Source organism: Centropristis striata, chromosome 2 (assembly GCF_030273125.1).
Source record: "Centropristis striata isolate RG_2023a ecotype Rhode Island chromosome 2, C.striata_1.0, whole genome shotgun sequence".
NCBI classification, from domain to species: Eukaryota; Metazoa; Chordata; class Actinopteri; order Perciformes; family Serranidae; genus Centropristis; species Centropristis striata.
Window position 1 is genome coordinate 37,860,908 of NC_081518.1, and position 22,221 is coordinate 37,883,128.

At 40.5% G+C, this 22,221-nt stretch overlaps 1 protein-coding gene across 1 annotated transcript in view; it reads left to right on the plus strand.

Moving 5' to 3' along the window:
- LOC131985481 (transcription initiation factor TFIID subunit 4-like) overlaps window positions 1-22,221 on the plus strand; it is a 102,017-nt gene that overhangs the window by 51,380 nt on the left and 28,416 nt on the right. The window contains exon 12 of the mRNA XM_059350617.1: window positions 5,610-5,666. Within this exon, the coding sequence (XP_059206600.1) occupies window positions 5,610-5,666 (57 nt within the window). The remainder of the gene's footprint in view (window positions 1-5,609; window positions 5,667-22,221) is intronic.

Here is a 22,221-nt window from a genome sequence, read left to right on the forward strand (position 1 = left end):
ATGCTTGCTGCACTACTGTAGAGGTGGTGGGATAGGGCTGCAACAATTATTGTATTTGTTATTATTATCATACAATTATTATATTTAGTTATTTTCATTGACAATTAATCTCCTGGTTGTTTTCTTTCCTTGTTTAGCGTATAAAATGTCAGAAAATAGTGAGAATTGTCCATTCTAGTTTCTCAATGTCCAAAGTGATTTCTTTATATGTCTGAATATGTGTGAACTATTTTATTACTTTTATTGATTTGATTAATCATTGATTATTATTTCAACGTTGATCGACTGATTGCTGCAGCTCTACTGCAGAGACGGGACAAATATGCTACAGTATTAACTCTTTAGTGCCAAAGAGCTTGAAAAATATATATAAATTATGTTAAAACTTCAAGCAATAAGACATATTATGATTTTCTTTACAGCAAACATCTCTGTTTGCCATGTAATTTAGGTGGCAATCAGATGCATAATTTAGTGTGCACTTGATCTTAACTGTTACACAAATTGTTTGAAACACAATCCTAACTACAGGCGATACTTTTCTCAGAATCTTGAATTATGATAAAGGTGAATTCATGGACCTGTAATAAGTTTTTATTCAGCAAAGAGAAATCTTATCGCCAGCTAACATTTCCCAAAGTTACCAGTTGCTTACACCTACAATCCTGCCAAGGCAGAGAATTGTTTAAACCGCCTGCAAAGGCTCATATCCATTACAAATCAATAAACCATAGCATTTGGGTTAGCTGTTTTACAAGGCTACGGCAGGTGTTTTTGTTACACAGTGCAAATGGAATTGCATATACGACAACGTACTATTCACTAGTAATGAAAGGTGTGTGCTTTGTAATAACTCAATATGGTTTATATATCGCGGGATAGTCGTTTACACTTGGTGTTACAGTTATGCGTTATGAGTGTGTGAAAACTAGTAAGCAAGCAAGCACAGAGGTTGAAACAGGTGCCTTAAAGTAACAAATAAATGTTAAAAATAAATAGCTAAAAGACTAAAGACCTCAAATGATTAGCTAAAAGTAATATATAAACAGTAAAAATAGTTCAAAATAATGCAAAAATGGTTCTAGTAGTTTGATTCAAGTTTATTTCAAATAAGTAGCTTAAAATAATGAAGAAATGATTAAAACTCTTAGCTAGAATTATGAGCTAAAAGAAAATGATATAAGGCGGAAACAATTGGCTAAAAGTTTTGGAGAAAATGTTAAAATTGTTAGCTAAATTTAATGGATGAGCGGTGAAAATAGTTCGCTAAGAGTACTGGAAAAAAAATTTTTAATTGTTTGCTTACAGTACGGGATAAATGGTAGAAACATTCAGTTTTAGCCCAATGGGTGATGTGTGCTAACCAAACCAACCTCAAATCCTGACAGTTCAATTGTATTAAAAATGAACAAAATCATTTATAATGAATGGTGTTGTATTTAGGGAACATAATTGATAAAGGGGTACTTTGCTTTCTCTTACAGGGCTATGGGGGTACCTCAGACCAAAAAAGTTGGATTTTTTTTTACATTTTTTTATTCAAAGATGTAGGTGACCTTTTGTCCTGAAAAATACTATAAATTGTTGCAGAGTGTAGGTCACTTTTACCCCACTGACAGATTCATCACTGTTGCACAAAGCTCCCGACACAGTAAAACATAAAGAAGAGAAATACCTGCATTATCTTTGCAAGAAGTTATCAAAGCTACTTGTTCCCAACACAGCCCTTGCATTGTTAACTGTGTACTATTCAGATCTCAGGCCTGTGCATACAGATACATTTGTTTATCAGTAAAAGAAAAAGTCTTCAAATTTGTAAAGATCACCCCTGACCAAAAAGAAGAGAGAGAATCTTTTGCAAATGAAAATGCCTCGCGGTGCAACATTAGCAGAAAGCTAGGTTAATTTAATTAATTTTGAATGGAGCAAATGTCCCACAGTAAAGATTCTCATTGCAGCACACCTCACCGTCTTAATTGCATTATTACGCTCCAGTCCTGCCATGCAGGATATTAGAAAATCCTCTAGTTGATGAACACTGGCCACCAAACCTCATGACCTGTCTGTTTTTTCTTGTAGGAGAAACCAGATAGCCTCGCTCCTGGTTGTGAAAAAAGACTCTGCCTCAGCAGGAGAGGACACTGTGAAGTGTGTTGTTAAAAAAATGAATAGTGACGCTTTTATGTCCTCAGTTCTACATGGTTGAACACTGTAATCTTTTTTTTTTTTTTTTACTGTGTACAGTTCTCTTCATTAACAGGATTAGTGGAGAACTTTCGCAAATTTAGTTCTTGTTGAGAGGGCTTACCTCCAGGCTATTTGGATAGCATGAGCATCGTTGAGGATAGTTTGAATTCACCTCAGAGCCATGTCTTTGGCTTTTTGGCCCCTGTTGCCATGGCGTTTCAGTTGAAGGAGAAGTTTGGAGAGCAAATCTTTGCCTAATGATTATACAGTATATTACACCACCACAACACCACTTTTTTCTATTTAATCATGTATTCTATACCCTTTTCTACATTATTATAGCCTATTAATCACATCTGTTTGATCTAAATTGGCTCTGATCACTGCAGTCAATGTAACAGGCTGATAGAAAGGAAACAGAGAAAACCCCTAATAAGACACATAACACACTGTTAAAAAAGGTTACTGATTATCTTCTATTTTATTTTATTTTTCCTTACTCGCAATCATAACTGACAGACTGTGGATGTCATATTTTGGCATTTGTTCTTAAAAAAGACAAAATAGAGGCTTTTTTTATTGGCACTCAGACCAACATTCAACCAGGGAGAAATCCATCACTGAATACATCATAAACCTCAAAACTCCATAATATTATGCAGCCAGAAGACATGTTATTTATGTAGCTCATCTCACTTTTTCTCCACATGCAACACTACCGTTCTATTTAAAAGCAGGTGATAATATTAATTTTCGGCTTATTCTTGGATATTTGTGTCTTTGACTTTCAGTAATTTGTTGAGCACATGATTAAAAAAAAGAATAATGATAAATGAATGTATCTGTGACTACTGTGTGAGGAGTTTTAGGAATAAAAGTTTCACCCACTGGACTTAATATTTAGGAGAATATATTGACAGAATATTCAATATTAAGTTAACTTTACTCTCTCCACATACAACCCACAGCTAAATGAAACAAGAACAACCCTCTGGGGGCTTTCAAAAATCATCCGGGCAACGAAAGAAAACCAACCGGTGGAGTATAAGTAGACAAAACTTGTGGAGGTAAAAAAAAAAAAAAAAAAAAAAAGTAATCACAAAATAACTCCTGGAATAAGATCAACATCACAGATTGATTGTAGAAAACTGCATTGGAGTATGGACTTGTTTCTTTATTATTTAAGTACAGTACATTGCACTCTGCCAAACCCAACAGAGCTTGTCGGCGTCTCCCACCCAGTCCTCTCCTCCTCTCCGCTCTCTCCTGTAAGTGGGAAAACCAGGGCAGCTGACAGAGGAGATGTAAAGCATGCCAGTGGCACCGCTGGCCTTTGTAAACAGTCCATCTGTACCGACCCCTCCCACTCCTCCGCCCCTCCGCCACCCACCTCCCCGCCCCGCCTGCCTCTCTCCTGCTCGAGCGCCCGCTAATTTGACCTCTTGAATAAGAAACCCGCTAAAATAATCCCCTCCACCCCCGTCCTCTCTCCTCCCTCCTTCACAACAAGCCCCCCCCCTCCTCCTCCTCTAACGCCGTCCATTTAGAATATGACTCAAGTCTTGAGGGATGCTGCGGCCGACCGGAGGGCAAACACATTAGTCTTAGTTGAGATACCGACCAGTACGTGAACCGCCTGATATATTTAAAGCCAATTAGCAGGGAAGGCTACCAGGAGCATCTCTCCGTCCATAAGGCAGAGAGGACGAGGAGAGGAAGGGGAGGAAGAGAAGGAGAGGGGTACGACAGGAGCGGGACATCCAGCGTTGGAGGGACCTCCAGCAGTTACTATAAATGATTTGGGATTGGGACCAGAAATGAAGCATTTAGGCTCATACAAAGTGTTGAAAGTTTGGAAAGTGCTTGATTTTCAACATAATCTGGTGTTTCACTGGCACAATCATTCATTTAACCAAAAATATCTTAATATTTTTTATTACATTACATTACATTACATGTCATTTAGCAGACGCTTTTGTCCAAAGCGACTTACAATAAGTGCATTCAACCTGATGGTACTAGACATAGACCATAGGAATCAAGTAAGTACATAACTTTAAGAGCTAACTGTCATCGCTAAAGGAGTGCTATATGTTGAAGAAGAAAAAGAAGAGAAAAGAATAAGAGCTTTTTTTATTTATTTATTTTTTTTAAATATATATGTTAGGTGACCATGGCTTAACCGAGGTATTGTTGGAAGAGATAGGTCTTCAGCCTGCGGCGGAAGATGTATAGGCTGTCTGAGGTCCTGATGTCGGTAGGGAGCTCGTTCCACCATTTGGGAGCCAAGACAGAGAAAAGTCTGGATTTTGCATTAAACAAATGTTTTAATATTATACATTTATTATATATTATACGTTTCCTGCCAGACTAACTCACAACATACTAACCCTAACTAATTAAATAATCATTATCAAAACATACATGCAAACATACATTTATGGTAGCAATTTTGATGCTGTGATAAAGACTTTAAGAGTATGGACATTTTTGGTTGAGGTACCTTGAAAGTGCTTGGATTTATATTTATCTAACCCGAGGTATAAAACAAAAATATGTGTACTGTAAAGCATATTCAAGGATATTTATTTTTTCCCCAACATTTGCTAATGTGATGCTATAGGACTGATGCTCTGCAATTTTGCCAAAAGACTTATGCATGACAATACAGGAAAGATATATTTGCACGAAATGTCAATGATTTTTCATGGATCTGACCTTATTGTGGTTAATTCAGCAAAAAATAAAACTACACAGATTATATTCAGATCCCTGAAAAATAACATCACTCAGTGAGTGTGTAGTACCATAATCTGCCCGTATTGCCTGCAGTGGTCAGCCGTACATGTACATTTGGCTGTGTGGTGAAGGATTCCCAGGGACAAGTACGTTCACCCAGATCTTGGCTGCTGATTAAAATAGAAGTGCTGTGTTGTTACGCCAGGGATACACACACAAACACACGCACACACACACACACACACACACACACACACACACACACACACACACACAGCGACGGATAGCCACACTGGCTCACAGTGACACACACACAGCCTCTGCCACTGATACTCACCAACATCCTTTGCCCTGTGTGTGTGTGTGTGTGTGTGTGTGTGTGTGTGTGAGTGTGTGTGTGTGCTGGCTCCTGCAGAATTTTTAATAACCTCTTTTGATTAGAATCCCCCTCCAGCGGCTTATTTAGGGCTGGATTTGGAGCGGGTTTAAAGGCCACCACCCCCCGGGGGGCGCTCCATTGCACTTCTCTGAATTCAAATACGATGTCCTTGACACCTCTGTATCCTGTTCCCATTTTGCACTATTTTTGCTGCAGCAGCAACAGATGAGTAGCGAGGGGGTGGGGTGCGTGGGCTCCTTAAACCAGCTGTTAACCTGTGTTTTTCCCCCCCTTTACTCCACAGAGTCGCTCCAGGCAAGAGGACCCAGAGCAAGCTCGACTGAAACAGAAAGCTAAGGAGGTAAGCTGCTACGGAGATCATTACCCTTGACATTTCCCCGACTCCAGCGTATTAATTTTTCATGCCTCACTACATATGTAATGCCATTTAAAGTCGGACTTAAAAAAGTTTGAGGAATTATTCGCACCGATTGATGCCCATGTGTGGAAAATGATTTTCTGCGCACCAAAGACACCCTCCACTTCCTCCACCCCCCTCTTCTTCTTTTTCTTTTCTTCGTCTATTTCAGCCTCTTCATCTCGCACCAGTTTGAATTTTGACTAACTGCGGTTCATTGAGCCCTGTCTTTTTTGGTCAATAGGCTATCAGAGAAGGGATGCACAGTGATAACTGTAGTAGCCTTTGTAAGCATTTGTAAGCATTTTCAAGCATCTCAATCCTTTCTGTCTATTTGTTTGAAACAAAACTAGAATATCTGTCTCAACACATTCACCATGTTATGTCTTAAGAGAGAAAAAAACATTTTCAAAGAGATGTGAAAAGATAAAGAGTTAAAATCGCAACAATAGTTCAGTAAGAGCATAAAAAGAAAAGAAACTATACTTCAGATGTACCAATTCCTGCTCCACATTAACTTTTACTACTACAAAGGAATAAAAAGAGTTATTTTCTTCTTCAAGTAATAGGCCCAGGCACAACATGTAATGTTGCAAATTTGGAAATGTTTTACTGATGTAGTGCTCTTGTGTTGGCTGCTTATATCCTCCTTATTTTGAGTGCAGGTTGTGTATATGGTAGAATTCCCAGTAGACCCCAGAAAGTAGACCACTCTTCTTTTAGTGGTTGGTTAATGTTGTTTACGCAAACACATTAGTTCTTCTGTCACAGCGGAAGTTTGCATTTGTTTTTTTTACTTTGTTTACTCCAGAATAACTTCACTGGGTGCCTCAGTCCTTGGCGCGCTAACAAGGATCAAGAGGATTGTCTTGAGCTTCGGTAGAGTAGTCTTAGCAGGAATGAGGATAAAACGAGCACCATTCACCTGTTGTTGTTGTTTTTGATGTGGAACTTTGGGAGCAGATGTGGTTTGCTCGTTTCAAACAGCCTTTTATTCAGGCAGGTAAAGTTTACTGAGCACGTATGCACTTTTCTCACTAACACAGTTCTACAATTTTCCACCTGACAGCTCCCTACTGCAGCTACTGTCTTTTAATGTCGGCCACTCAACCATTTACATTTGGGGCTAACTATTATTGCTCAAGGGCAACTCAGTATTGTTGTTTAAAGTGTTGAATTTTTTAGGATTTTCTTTGCCAGTCTGTTGAGCTGAACTTGTGACCTTCAAGTGACAAGTGGGCTTCTGTTACCTCTGGCTACTGGCAATTCTCTGTCTTTTCTCTGCATCTCTCCAGGACATTTCTTTCTAGCAACAGTGAGCCCTGCTGCAGTTTAGAACATTCACACTACATCTCAGCCTACCCATAAGCCCCACATATGCAAATGAAGCAGCGTAATAGGCAGCACGATAGGTTTGCCCCAGGGGCCATGTGATCAAAGCGGATCTCCTCCCTGTTAAGTGGCAGTCCGCTCGTCATCTGGATACGGCCAGATTAGCGCCTCGCGAGGAGACGTCGCATGCACGTATGCACAATTTCATTTTCATCTGGAATTTTAAGAAGGTGGTTTGGAAATTGTTACTTCATGTAATGCTTTCTCCCTCTAGATAGAGAAGAGGGAGGCTCCCAACCCCCCCAGCTGCCCCCCACCTACCCACACACACACACACACACACACACATAAACACCCCTCTTCCACCCTCCCTCACCTCTTTCTTTTTTGCTTAATGGTCGTCGTTTCTCAGCCCCCGTGCCTCTCCGGTTTTCATCACCTGAGCTGGCTGTTTGTGTCACTGCAGAGTCTGTCGGCAGCTCACACATCTGTGCAAATTTCATCAGGATAATGAGCCCGAGCTACTCTTCCAGGCGACGACGGGCAGAGGAGCCAGCCTCTCTTTAAGCCCCTCTGCCTGATCACACACACACACACACACCAAAACAATCACCACCACCAAACAATCATCATTTTGGAGCGATGGAATTAAAGCGTGTTTTATACTTGAACTAAGTGTCGGCGTGCAAACTGAACTCGCACATGATTTGTTTTTAAAAAGGCAGGTCTTGTTGCAGTCTGCGTGTTAATTCATGATCAACAAATGGATGGTATGAGCCGTCAAGCTCAGGGTGAATGTCAAGTTAGTTTTATTTACATAGCTTACAATGACAAATTTGCTTCAAAGGGCTTTACAATCTGTACAATCTGCATCATCTCCATCCTTAAAGATGCAATTTATAATAAGTAAAAACTCAACAAAAAACCTCCCTTTTCCATTGTGTATACCTGATCCTTCATCATACGCAGGTGGTAAAAGTGTTTTTTTGTGATTTCAGTGAACATTTTGGACATTAGCCTTATAGAATAACAGAATCATTAGTTTTCACCTTTTCACAGTCAATAAACTTGAATATTTTGACAATAAGGGGCAGGTTAGTAGTTTATATTGGATAGTTGCCTCACCACCTCCACTATTGAAGCAAATTGAGTCTACACCTGTCGTATGAAATGTGCTATATAAATAAACTTGACTTGACTACCTACCGTTCCTGACTATTGCTGGAAAGATTGCTGTGAATCTGGTGTTCAGCTTCCACAGAGGATAAATCCTAAAGTTTTTTAGACCTTCTATCTTTCCTTTAGTGCTTCTAACACATCAAAATGTTCACTTGTAAACAGAGGTACCAGATTAATTTAAAAAATGGGTGCCCAAAGATTGTGTGTGTGTGTGTGTGTGTGTGTGTGTGTTGATAGCCTGTGTGTTTTACCACCATCACAGTCTCTCTTTCTCTGATGCTTGACAACATACAACGCACATGTGGATTGCGCTCAAACCAGGCCATGGCCATTTTTACACATTAGTACTGAGATGAGTTAAATAACAGATTAAGATTCTGACATATTTCTTCTTAACCCAAATTTAAGTTAATGAACACTAATTATGGATGTTTTACTCATCAATTGTTGTCCCTGTTTAGCCTGTTGTAGTTTAGTGTAGTCCACTGTGTAATTCACAGAAAAACAATGACAACAGGTAGAAGAAGTAGTATGATGTTAGAGTAGCACAGGATGCAATTACACTTGTCATGTTACATCAGATCAAATTAAATGTAATTTTCTTACAGATTCCTAATGTGATAGGTGGGCCTGCTTGCTTTTTTGTATTGCACTGTTGAAGAAATTCATATAATTAATTTGGCGACCCAAATAAAATCTCTTGCAACCCACGTGTGGGTCCCAACCCCTTCCTGAGAATGACTAAATTAGCTACATTTAAAAAACACCAATGGCAAACAAGAACGGATCAAAACGATGCTTCACACTAAAATATTGTGGCGACGGCCCACATAACTCATCACGTCGAGTGCCCGACTGAAGGAATTGTTAAGCTTGCTTTATGTTTCACAATGTGAATGTTACTTTTCGATAGTATTTTTACTGTCTCTTTACAGAAAATGGTGGTTTGATAATTGCCACTTCGTTCAGGTTCATAGTTAGAACCATTAGTGTGGTGACTGTTACATTTCTTGTCACCAGCTAGCCCGTTGCACCCTTTAACAGCGCGGCCCCTCAGCGTATGACTGCAAGTCCCACGGCTTGCATGTGGCATAACATTCAGCAAGTTATTTTCTTCATGTCCAGTGCTTGGGTCCATAAACAATAAATATAAGAAATTAAAAATTCAGATTTCCATGGCATTCGCTCGAGCAGAAGAAACCTTTGTATTGTGGGCAATTCATGAACTTTGTGCATGTGCCAACCTGAGGCTAAATTTTTCAACACAACATATCTCAAAAATATTACAGACAAATGAAGCTGCCATGTGGTTAACAGAAAACATTCACACTCCCAAGGGGATAAAACTTTGATTCCATGGTCCATCTTTCAGACCTGGTCTCAGGATGAACTTGATTTTTGTATTGAGGGTTAATGAACATTTTAGGCTCTAGGTGTCACCAGCAGGGCTTTAGGATTTTAGTCTTGTATATTTATGCATCTATGCCTTTAATTGTTTATCTGTATTTGCACCAGCAACTTAACCCCTCAACCTCATCGCCAGCAGAGCAGGTTGGTCAAATAGATTCTGGCAGAGGTTTTGCTTGAGAGAGAGGCAGAGCGGTCTAGCGCCCCTGTTTCCTCCATTCACTACCATTTGGCCGAAAGGTCAGATGGGCTATTTCAAAAATGCCCCCAGTGAAAATCAATGGGCAAATCGTGGAGCTCAGTTCCTGTTTGTTGTTGTTGCTGGTGGTGGTGGGTCTGTGTGTTCTGTCTGGTCCATCACTGAGGCAGGAGGCCAGGCAATGCCTAATCATTGAGAGTGAGAGAATGAGAGAAAGAGAGGGAAGGAGACGGAGAGACAGAGACAAAGAGATAGAGAGAAAAGGAGACTCAGGGGGGGAGGGAGAGAGAGATAGAGAGGGAGTTAAGGCCAGTAGAGATACATCACGATGTCAGACACACAGACACACTGCAGCCACAGATTCATCATCGCAACCGCGTCTGCAGGCGCAACTGGACACAGGAAACGAGTGAAGTGGAGAAGAGGAGAGGAGCAAGGACAGGCGAAGAGAGACGACGGAAGAGGGGCAAGACAAATTGGGTCCTACAGCTGGCCGAAATCTGGCAAACGCTCCTGTTAGGGCCCGTTCAGAACACTAATATTCCCACTGTACAGCACTGTTATATGACTTGGTTACGGACCCAACCATCATAAAATACTGCTCTTTTTCTAGTCGTTCACTATACCGTTCCCTAGCAGAAAGACACTTCTAGTGATTCCAGAGGAAACTTAGAGGAATCTCAAAGGTTTTTATAAGAATAATTCTCAAATATTGTTCTCCTTCAGGCATTATTAGGTTTATTTTTCCCATTTTGACGCACCAGTATTACTTGAAATGTCTTGAACCTCTTCTAAAATAATTCCACCCTCGCTGAACTTTGAACCTTGTATGGCTCCAATTAAAATCCAGCAGTTAAGCATCCTTCCTTGCTGTACGGACATATATGTAAGAATCTAGATGGATTCAGAATGTGATGTGATGTGCACAACTATGGTCAAATATAGCATATTTAACCTTGTTTCTCACATAACAAAGAATTAGTAATTTATCCCGTGCAAGTTATTTAAATCCTTAGCCTTTGCTCGGCCGCTATGCACCAGGCCTTAATGGGCACATACGTGTTTCTTGATTGGCCGGGCATCCTCCACAAGTGACCAGGTCACAGAGAGATTGGAATCCACCCACACTGATAGCCCCGTCAGCCAGAGCTTCACACTTCTCCAGAGAGAAGAGGCTCTTGTGTGTCAGAGGACAATGTAGCAGCCCCTTAGTTTTTATTAGGCCAGTAATATCTGCGAGTTCATAGGCTCTCATCCTCTGGCCCTCCACAAACTGCTCTGCTCAAAGAGGCGCTCTCTCCCATCAGGCAGGCCCCAGGGCAAAAGCCTGCTACCCTCCTCCATGTTCTCTCCCTGTCTGTGCTGATTTTCAAAGAGAATTCCTGCTGTTTTGTGCATCCCGATTCATAGTTGTTATATCTTCTGGCCTCACAGATTCGCAATACCTTAATATGAATAGAGCAGCAGCATTCATGGTCAGCTTGTGGAATTGTGAATAAAACAACATGATGCTCATGTTCTGCTCAAGGAGGAAGATCATATGTTTTTAAAGCAGTTTTCTTTTTCACAAATTAGGATACACATTTCTTTAGCAGGTGTCCTTTTATTTATTATAATTTCAACTGGATTTCTATGTTTTTGAAAGATCATACAAGGTTGATGTGGATAATTTAATTATCACGTAAGAAATGTCTGTTTTGTAGGTCTTAAAATGTGCAGGCTACTAAATAGTACACTCTAACCCTATTTTTATTTGTTGCTTTGTTGCCGGTAGTCTCAACTTCAGTTTTCTTCTTCACCTCGAGACATGTTACAAGAAAAAAAAATAGAAGCAGGCTTTAAAAGTACCTTTGGTGTTCCTGTGTGTTTTCGAATATTACAAAGTGCTGTAATGAGAAGGAAAACAACAAAAAAAGGGAGATTTTTTTTTTGCCTCAGAGGGAGATAGCGACTCGTCTCCTCGCTGTACAAGCCTGTAGGTTCACTTTTCTCTTTGTGCGCCAGAGCACTCCTTGGGACTCAAGCGACAGGGGAATTGGGCATGCTGAGCTACGCTGGTGGCGAGGTGCCAGCCTCCTGTGCTAGGGATATAAGTGAGAGGGAGGCAGGAGGCAGGACACGTTTCAATTAGGCAACAAACACCGCACACAGAGGATGGGAGAGGAGGAAAAAACACCTCACCCTCACCAGCTAACTTCTCCCTTCTGACCTCTCCCAAAAACACACTTCCCTGAACCGCTCTGCTCCACCTTTTCTCTTCTTTTCCATTTAAAATCGGAGGTGTCATTTTTGTGGAATTCACATGGGAAGGACAGTACCGGGGGTCTTTGTGAGGTGATGCTAAGTGTGCCAGCTCGGCCTGCATGTTTCCATTAGATTGTCATGTTGGCTAATTAGACAGCGGCAGCATGATTCACCTTGTTAATTAGGAGGACTTGCACACCATGTGCCTGCGGGCGGTGTGGGGAAGAGGAGCCCAGCCTCAGAGCCTGCTAGTCGCCTGCTGCCTATGAAGATTCCCCTTCTCATCTACCTTTCACTCCTTTTTTTTGATTTGGAAATGAATAAATCATTGAGATCGTCCTCTCTCGCAGTGTGAATATCTGAGTTCTCATCTTTTCCTGGATGCAAATTAGGCGTGATCAATAGAAGGTGACGAGCGGCGAATCTAAATGTTAAAAAAAAAGAGAGAGACAGGGAGAGAGAAGACTGCAAGACGAAGCACGCCAGCATAGAATGAGACAAAGCGAGAGAACATTTAAAGTAGGAATTTTCCCTTAGATAAGCAGTATTTTTAATGATCACCACTCCCCCCCCCCACCACCATTGCTCCGGTGTGAGGCCGTCAGAATCTGCTTAACACTGATTTCTGGCTTCTTCATTAAACACTGTTCCTTGGAAAAATGTGTAGCGCAAATGTTATTATTTATAGAAATATTACTTGCTCCAACAGAAAATTGTTTTGTCTTTTAGACAGTTTCAATTTATCCTACTATTTCACACGGTCTCCCTCGACACGGTTTAATTTCTGCAAATAAGTTGCAGATGAAGAGGACCCGTAGGGTCATGATAGTGACACTCACATAATGACCTTAGCTCCAGGGACAGCTGAAGGCTCTGAATAATTGGTCCTTGGCCCTGGAAACACTTCTGACATACTCAGCTTCAGAGGAAATGGAACACACTCAGCCAAGACTATTAGCTCTTGCATGTATTTTGAATTCATCTCCATAGGTAAAATAATATAATCAAAAACAGATTTGCTTGAATATTTAAGGAGATTTAAATGTGTTAAAAAAGATGATGAATCTGAATTTCAAAGCACTTTTGCCTCTTTAATACACTTTTTAAAAATCTGTTATTTAAGAAGAATAGAAAAATATTAGAACAATATTGCAAAGACAAACGTGTCTGCTAAACATAGTGTCAATACATATGGGTACACATGGCATTAAAACAACATACTGTACTGAATCTATGCATGTAACTCTACTGTATATATTAGACATGACAGCTCACAGCATAACACATTGTGCACGCATTACACATTACTGTACATTACCATAATTAACCCAACATTCAATATTTTATCGCTGCCACATGTAATTATTGCGTTCTGCTGATTAAGTCATATATGCCTCTCTCCAGTTTTAACAAAGACTCGTCTACATTAGCAGGTCAGGGCTGAACTCGTCTCTTTGTAGTGTCTGAGTGCAGATGGAGAAGTGAAACCTGATTGGTTACTGCAAATGACTCTTCTCCCTGCAGCAAACTAACTGCCAGGCACTTCACATGAAGAAAGGCCTCAAGATGCAGCTCCCAGATGTTCATGTAATGTCGGCCATGTGGGTGTCAGGTGAATGAGATCCATGGATTACAGACACGAATAAAACACATACGTATGCTGACACACTCACGCACAGCAGCGGGAAACACAAGAAAGTGTGTTTTGGATATCAGCATATGAAATTGGTATTGAGGTCGAGTAAGAATATCACACCTTTCATATTCATGTAACATTTTTACCTAGAGATTTGTGCATACACAGAAACTGATCACTTTTTAAAGATAAATCATTAAATTTTTTCATTTATTGCACTTAACCTTTATTTTCAAATGCAATGATATAGAAGTGAACATATGAAACGTGCGACATAATTTACATAACAAAGCTCCCCCAAGAAATACATACCTTCAAGGGCTCTTTTTCTGTTTGCATTCGCACCACCAATAGTAGCGTTGAAGTGACGGAACTTGGCTGGCTTTACTCTTTGCTCGCATTGTATTTGTTGCTGCGTTGGCTGTGTGTGACCAGTCAAAGTACATTTATGTCTCTGGACCAATCACTGTACACTTACACTTCACTCACGGGTCCTCTTGTGCTTGTGCTCTGAAATAGGAGCTAAAAAGACATTCTAAACATGAAAAATTGCTTCTATCGTGCTTGTGGCACAAACACAATAAAAATGGGCGTTCTTACCCTGGGATTCCACTGGATGCGATTGGACTCCGAAACGGGTCCGTCCGCAACTACTGCGTATCTCTGAAGTCCGAGATCTCGCAAATTCACGCGTAATCAAGTGATATAACCGGACTAGAGAATGTCTCATTTAATGTACAAGAACAGATCATTTATTGGACCATATTAGTAACTTACCATCCACTCCCATTACTCCTGCAATGGTTTTCCAAGCCACTTCCTTTTTATGGTTGTCTTTATATAAAGGATGTGACGGGTCACAGATAATTGTATGATTTTGGACCTCCAGAATCAACATCTCCTCATCCATGGTGTCACTGTGGTGAAAAGACGAGTGAAAACCTCTAACCTGTTGACTTCAGGTCTGTCCCCGCCCATCATCACGTCTTCAAGTTGTGAAATACGATCCGCCGTGAACCCGAGGTACTTTATTTTGAAAATATACCAGATGTTTTATTTTGTGTGTGCACGACTTCCTGCCCCAAACGATCTGCTCTGTGCTGAATTGATGTGCCGTGCTCTGTCCGTCAAAAATAAAAGCTCTGCGCAAGTGTTGCGAGGGCTGATTGATGGCCGTGTGCCGACGGATCTGCAGCCGTTACGCATTCAGTGGAATTTCGGGGTTAGAGCTATGTTCCCAGAAACCTCTATAGGCCCCCATTTAACCTAATTTATCCGGTATGCAGTCACCCATATGTTTAATCAGACACTTCTTTATATGCCCGAAAGGAAATTCTGGAGATTAACGAAGAGAAAGACTGAAATCTCAATTAGTTTGTCACTGTACCATCACAGTACATGCACTTAAACACAATCACAGTTACAACTGTATTCATGGCTCCAATTACATGTAGATGGCAGACAAGCTCCTCTCCTCCACCGAGACTATGGAGAAGTTGTGCCCCTAATCAGTCTCAGTAGCTGTAGTATTACCGGTGTCCACTGAATGTTGAAAATTTAAGCCGTTTGTTGGAGTTTTCCATCAGATAGGAACTATTTTACCCTGCATTAAATTTCTCCATAACACAGTAATCGTCTTCTTTGCCATCAACAGTAACACCCAAGCAGATATTTCTGGTTTTTGGTTTGTATATCCTGTGGGGTCTTATCCAGTATAAAGACTGTAGGCTCTGATTTGCTTGATCTCCGCCTGAATGCCGCCTCTCCAATATTGATTGGAGTTTGGAGCAAACTGTATCAACAAACCGTATAACATGCTATTGTTAAGCAGGTACAATGCTTGCCATGTTCTCAGTCTTAGTTTAACATGTCAAAATCACAAATGTGGACCTCATGGTGGTGCTAGAGGAAAGTCAGAGCTTCAACAAAGGCATAAAGATTCATCCTCTGGGGGTCATGAATATCTGTACAACATTTCTTGCAAATGCATCCAGTAGTTGAGATATCTCAGTCTGAGCCAAAGTGGGGAACTGATCAACAGCCCAGCTTGGACATTCCAAGAGCCATGCTGCTGGCATGGCTAGGACTAATTAAATATTAAAAACTCCCAACAGAGATACTTGTTTTGGTTTTGGTTTGATTTGTAGCTTAATAAAAAATGGTTGAAATCATAAAAAAAAAAAAAATTCTATCTGTATCTGAAAAAGGGCCTGCGTGATGTAAATTGTTTCATCTGCATTCTGCATGCAGAGACATAATACATTATGTTTTTTGATATTAGAAGGTAAAATCTTTGGCAGAATGCTTGCCTATATTTTCTAGTAAGGAGACAACTTGCCATAAAGGTCTTGCTTGGACCTTTAGTGTGTCTCAGACCTTTAGGCCACCAGGACCACCCAAGACGAACATACTTTACAGTAGATAACAGAAATAGTTTTGACTACCACCTGACATTGATGCTGACTTATGGGAGCTCTTGGGATCTCCAGTGGTACTGAAACTGTCTGCCCTGCTCCTCTGGCTCTTATATACCTGAAAGCTAACAAACCTTTTTAGATTTCTTGTTGTAAATCAAGCCCCTGCCATGTGTCAAGTTTTAGCTGATAGACTTCCTGTCACATCCTCCAAACCTTTCTCATACACTGCTGACACCGAATATCATTATCTTTGGTGTTAATTTAACTGTGTGCCTGTGTGAAGCTGAATATGTCAAATAAAAATCATGGTAAAGTCATACTTTAATGAGCCTGTTCTGTTTCCAAGAAAAACAATGAATGAAACGTTTTCGTCTTAGAATTTTATACCAGTACATTAACATTGCAGTATTTGATGTATTTCACTAATATCTACCACGGCACCAGTGCAAGAAGCTGTGCAGTAGACTTCAGTGGTCAGGTGATGCATTCACTGCCCCTTCTAATACTTTAATAAACCATAACCAGATTTTACAGCATACTACTGGACCCATCAGCCTTGTGTTATTGACTGTTTTATACCGTCTTTGACTGCTGGCCCTAACTGGCCAGCTGGGGCTGCAAGTGATCAACGACTGCTTCAGTCACTTAACAAACTAATTTCCAGCAATGAGCGAGGCTAAAGACAAGTCTTAACTAGTCTTTTAAAGTCTGCATTTTTACTTTTGTTGTGGCTCAAAAACTGACATCCATAGAAAAGTTTGTTCTCATTTTGAACTGGAGCATCTGCAGATTAATTCCATACCCGTTATGTTATGTTATGTTATGTTATGTTATGTTATGTTATGTTATGTTATGTTATGTTATGTTATGTTATGTTATGTTATGTTATGTTATGTTATGTTATGTTATGAAGATAAGACAACAAGATGACAAGATGTAAATACCTGTTTTTGTTTCCTTTTCGCATCTTGACTGTGAGGGAACCGGGACAGAGTGGGATGGAGAGTGGGATCCAACTGACCTCTATTTGGGAGGGAAGAAAGAGCCATACCTGGCATACCTGAACTTTTTGACTATTCTATGTTTTTTTTTTTTTTTTTTACACTGTTTCTCCATACAAGGCCAATATAGCAAAATAGTTTCTTGTACCTGACAAGTTTCGGCTACCTTGCCTCTGTAGCCTTCATCAGAGGGTACAAGAAACTATTTTGCTATGTTGGCCTTGTATAGAGAAACAGTGTAAAAAAGTATATCAGTAGGCCTAATGAACCTCTTCAAGATATTCTATGTTTTAAATGTTTTTATTTATTAATTCAGATACAGCTTAATTCCTGTCAACATACTCAAATAAACACTTTCCATTATGCTATAGATCAACATATGGACTTGCAGTTTGAAGGTGACTGTTATGATCACAGATTTGTTGAAGCTGAAGCCAACCACCCTGTTTAAAATAAATGCACTCTACCAAGGCTCTTTAGGGGAAAAAAGCTTTTCACAAAAAAGTGACATATGTCATGTCTATATACTGAGAGACTCCTGCTGTGTGCGGTTGGACCAGAGCTTTCTAGGGGGAGGGGGTGAGACAGACCAACTGAAAAGCCATGGTCTGGCTTTTATGCTGTGGTCTTTGCAGGGCAGAGAGCCCTGTAGCTTCCTTCACAGCCCTTTAGCTGCTTGTGACGTCAAGCAGAGCGTGTTCTGCTCTACCAAGGACATCTGTCTGTAAGCGTCTGGGGGGCCGCGAGCAGCCCCTCAGGCCAGGAGGCGGGAGGGAGGGAAGAAGGAGAGAAAAGCCTTTGTTAAAAAACAGCAGAGATGGAGAACGGCAGGTTGGCCATCATGGCTCCTGCAGCTCATCCTTCTTTTCACTCCGAGCGTATCAGACTGCTCTGAGGTTCTTGCCGTCTTTTGGACATTTTTGCATCATGAGGGAACATAGTTGTCTTTCCTTTGTGTCGGTAAAAAGCCCTGTTATTTCTCATTTAAGTCTTGATTGACAATTTTACGAATCTATTAAGGGTAGAGAGCTTGAAATTAGACTTGTAAAAAAGATATATAAAACAGGTAATGGAACAATAGTAAGTTAGCAAATGGATCTGATTGTTTTCAGTTGTCCACATGTGGCCCAATTCATTCAGTATTTCTCATTTTCTCTATTAAATGTATTTGTGTTAATGTAAATAGCAATAAAACCATTAGGTGCCCAGTAATTAAAATATTATTCCATAATTTAGCTTTCACTTCAACATCCACTGTTCTCAAACTGGAGGTCTTAGTGGTATTTAAATATGATTTTGGAAGAATCTTCCAGGACATAACTTCATGACATAAATTATTTGATAAATACATGTAATTTGATTTCCAGGGTCTATGGATAGTTTCATGTTTTTATTCTTGAAACATTGGGTAATGCGATTTATTCTCAAATGAGAGCTTTTGCTTTTTGCAGGGAGTTTGTGTAGAAGCATAATCCAACAGTGTATTTATAGCTGTAATCAAATTTTCAGCACAGATTAGGAGTGATTCTGAGAGCCTTGATGAAAACAGACCCTGATCTGATGAATATCAGACTCAGAGCTTCAGTGTTTGTACTTTCACATCATATTGGTAACTGATACGCATGCAGTAGGGCACTCAACATGTGGAAGAGAGCTTTGTGCAACTGCAACAAGTGTTTCTGCAGAATTGTACATATTTCCAATTTCCCCTCACTGGCTGTAGCTTCATCAGCTGACATTTTTGCATCGAGACTGAAACCTCTTTCTAACAAAGCTGCAATTGATTCTGTCGGGCATCTTAAAAATGTTCTACATTTCCTGACCTTTTGCTAATAATTTGACTTTACAAGTTCCAGTTCCCTGCTTTAAAAGGGCATACAGGCAGACTGGAAGCACTGGTATTTAAGTGACTTTGGAACAGCAGATATTTATGCGGTACAGTTGATCGGAACTGGCAAATCTATGCGCTCAGCCAGCTGGTTATTCTTCCAGTGTGGGATGAATCTCTGTAGTGACCTTTGCAGTTTTTGGTGGTGATTGCAGTTCAGGCTTAACATTGCCAACATGGTAAAAAAAATATTCTTGTACTTGTAGGTCACAGTTTTGACTCAAAAAGATACCCTAGTGGATGACACAGATGATACTGTTGGTGGTAACAGACCAGAAGATTGGATGCACATAGAAACTCGCTGTTAGAGATTTCTGTGATTCCTAACAGGAGATTGGCTTAAAGGACAATGCACAATGGGATGTGCTTCTGCTGAGTCCATTATTCCTGATTATGGACACCTCAAATGGTATTATCCTGTTTATACCATGATCACTTGCCATAGAAAAATTAAGATTATTAATTTATATTTTCATGCATTTTGCAATCGGAATTTTACGTTGTTTTTTTTACAAGCCACAACTTAATTTCATTGGTTGCCCTTACGGTTTGACTAATGGAACAATCATTTTCATCCCATATGATTCCTATGCGATGAAAACGTTGTTCACTACTTCAGTTAATATGACGAACCTTAGATATGACTTGACAATGGGAGACATTCAAAGTCCGCCCAGCCGATAGAACCCTTCAGCTCAGCAATTAGCTAGAAAGCTCACATTATGCTAGCAAGATTTATTGTTATCTAGATATCTAGAGAGGAACAAATGAGAGGCCGTGTGTCCCGTCAGCTGATTGGATGTAGCCGCTGCTTTAAAACAGAAACTGATTTGAACAGACGGTTTCACTGGAACTGTTTAGTAGTTGTCCATTACCAGGAATTAATCAACAGCCTGCAGCCGAAAAGAATTGAGAATTCACCCGGACCGTGATATAAGAGTGAATCATGACCTACACCTCGTGACTAAATCTAAACAAACCCTGTACAGTTCAGGGCAGCTGATAACAGACTGAAACTGTTTTAAAAGCGACATGTATTCACATTCCTTCATAGCTATTGCTACTCCATTTGTCCACCTGTGTGTGTGCCTAAATGAACATACTTTTATGTAAATGTTTGAATCAAACGGTCGTCGAAAAAACCTCCTACGGGAAAACAAATGTATCAAAGGCTGGCCCAAATCTGGTTGGTATCAGTTGGCAGTCATTAAAGGAAGGTAGACTCGGCATAGTGGCACCAGATTGAAATCAGAAATCAGTCTCCTAGTGTCATGGCGGCCGTTTTACTGACGGGAAACGCAGACTGGAGGGTTGCAGATGGTAAAATGAAGTCTTCATTTATCATACAGTCATAAATCTGAAAATGCAGGCAGTTGCTGTGGGCGCTGGGAGCCCATGCCTGGTGCCAACTGCCAGGCAGAGATGCCGGCATCCTGGTGCCATCAGTGAGATAGCGGACCTCTCTCTCTCTCTCTCTCTCTCTCTCTCTCTCTCTCTCGCTCTCTCTCTCTCTCGCTCTCTCTCTCTCGCTCTCTCTCTCTCTCTCTCTCTGCTCTATCGCTCTCTCCCAGCTCACTTGCAGCGGGATTCTTTAAGGTCAGGCCTGGAGAGATTTGTGTGTTGTTTGTGGCAAAGCCTAATAAGGTTAGCATTGATAACATAAATGCTACATTTGATGCCATGTGGAAAGGGGCAATAATCATCTCCACCCTGTTAGCCTCACCCAGCCACAATCTCCAGTGTGTGACTCCATTATACCCTCTGTTGCCATTTACATAGTGTTGAGAGCCAACACTGACTCAATCATTCCACAGACCTGTCCATACTATTGCCACTTATCTGTTTTAACTACACTGTATATACATTTTTACCACAGTCCATTTAAAAAATGGACAAATAAATGTGGTTTCAGCTGGCTGGTACTACTGTTATTATTCCCCTACTTTGTGTTGTCAGCGTGTTTAAATCTTTCAACAGTTCCGCCATGCTAAATGTGAAGTGGCAACACCCTAAAGGGCATGCCTTGCCGGGGGGGTTTTAGCAAAAAAAATCAGAGGCAACTGCATGCACATTTTGGATCAGACACTATACACCAAAGCAACCTTTTACAGAGCGCCATCTGAAAGTAACATGAAATTTTCCCCGATCAGACAACATGCGTGCCTCACACAAACACCAGCGCCCAGCGCACACATGCTGAGAGATAACATAAAAGAACATGAAAGACATGAAAGCGCACATTGATTGTCCCTGTTCGCTTCAACCCGGGCCTTGCTCCCCCAGCGGGCAGGCACGCAGGCAAGCTGGTGGGTAGGCATTCCCTGTGCTGTGGCCAAGATTGATAGGCACGTGTGTGTGTGTGTGTGTGTGTGTGTGTGTGTGTGTGTACTGTGTTTGCATGTTAGAGGGAGTGCTGACACCCTCTGTGCCATGGCCCCAGGCCCTCACACATCCACCCAATAGAAAGGGCAGCTCCCAGCGACGCTGGGTTCCCCCTCAGCCCTGTGGCTAGACATGACATTACCTTGGGCAGTGCCTCCCCACAACCTCTCCCTTATATATCACAAACTGCAAAAATCACAATGGGAGCATGTGACTACACACACACACACACACGCTCTTTGACAGGGGCTCTGTTAATGGCTGACAACAGGCTTCCATTTTGTTTGGCTTATACAATAAATGGATGGAGTGATAGAAAGAAGAAAAGGGAGATATTTTCTTTTAGAGTCTAATATTTGAACTTCTACATTTGATCCTACTCTTTCTCACTGATTATTAATTCCTACCAGGTGTTAAAGTGCTCTTAAATCTGACAGTTTTGGTGGCAAATGCTCTTCAAATCTGAAATTCTCATTTTTGAGTCACTTTTGTGGCTTCATGTACTAAGATCGACTCAACTCAACTTTATGTTATAGAACAGCCCAAGTGCTTCACATAGCAAAATTTAAGAAACACGGACATAATCAAATCAATGATAATAATCAAAAAAATTTGGGATGAAAAATTAAACAGAAAGCTATACTTTGAAAATCTTTAAAGGCATATATTTAATTGAAAACTGTACAAAGACAGTATATTTAATGTTCAAACTGTTGTTTCTTATAATAATAATAATACATTTGATTTCTAATGCACTTTTTATCAGCAGATCTCAAAGTGCTTAACAAGTAAAATAATTTTAAAAACAACTCA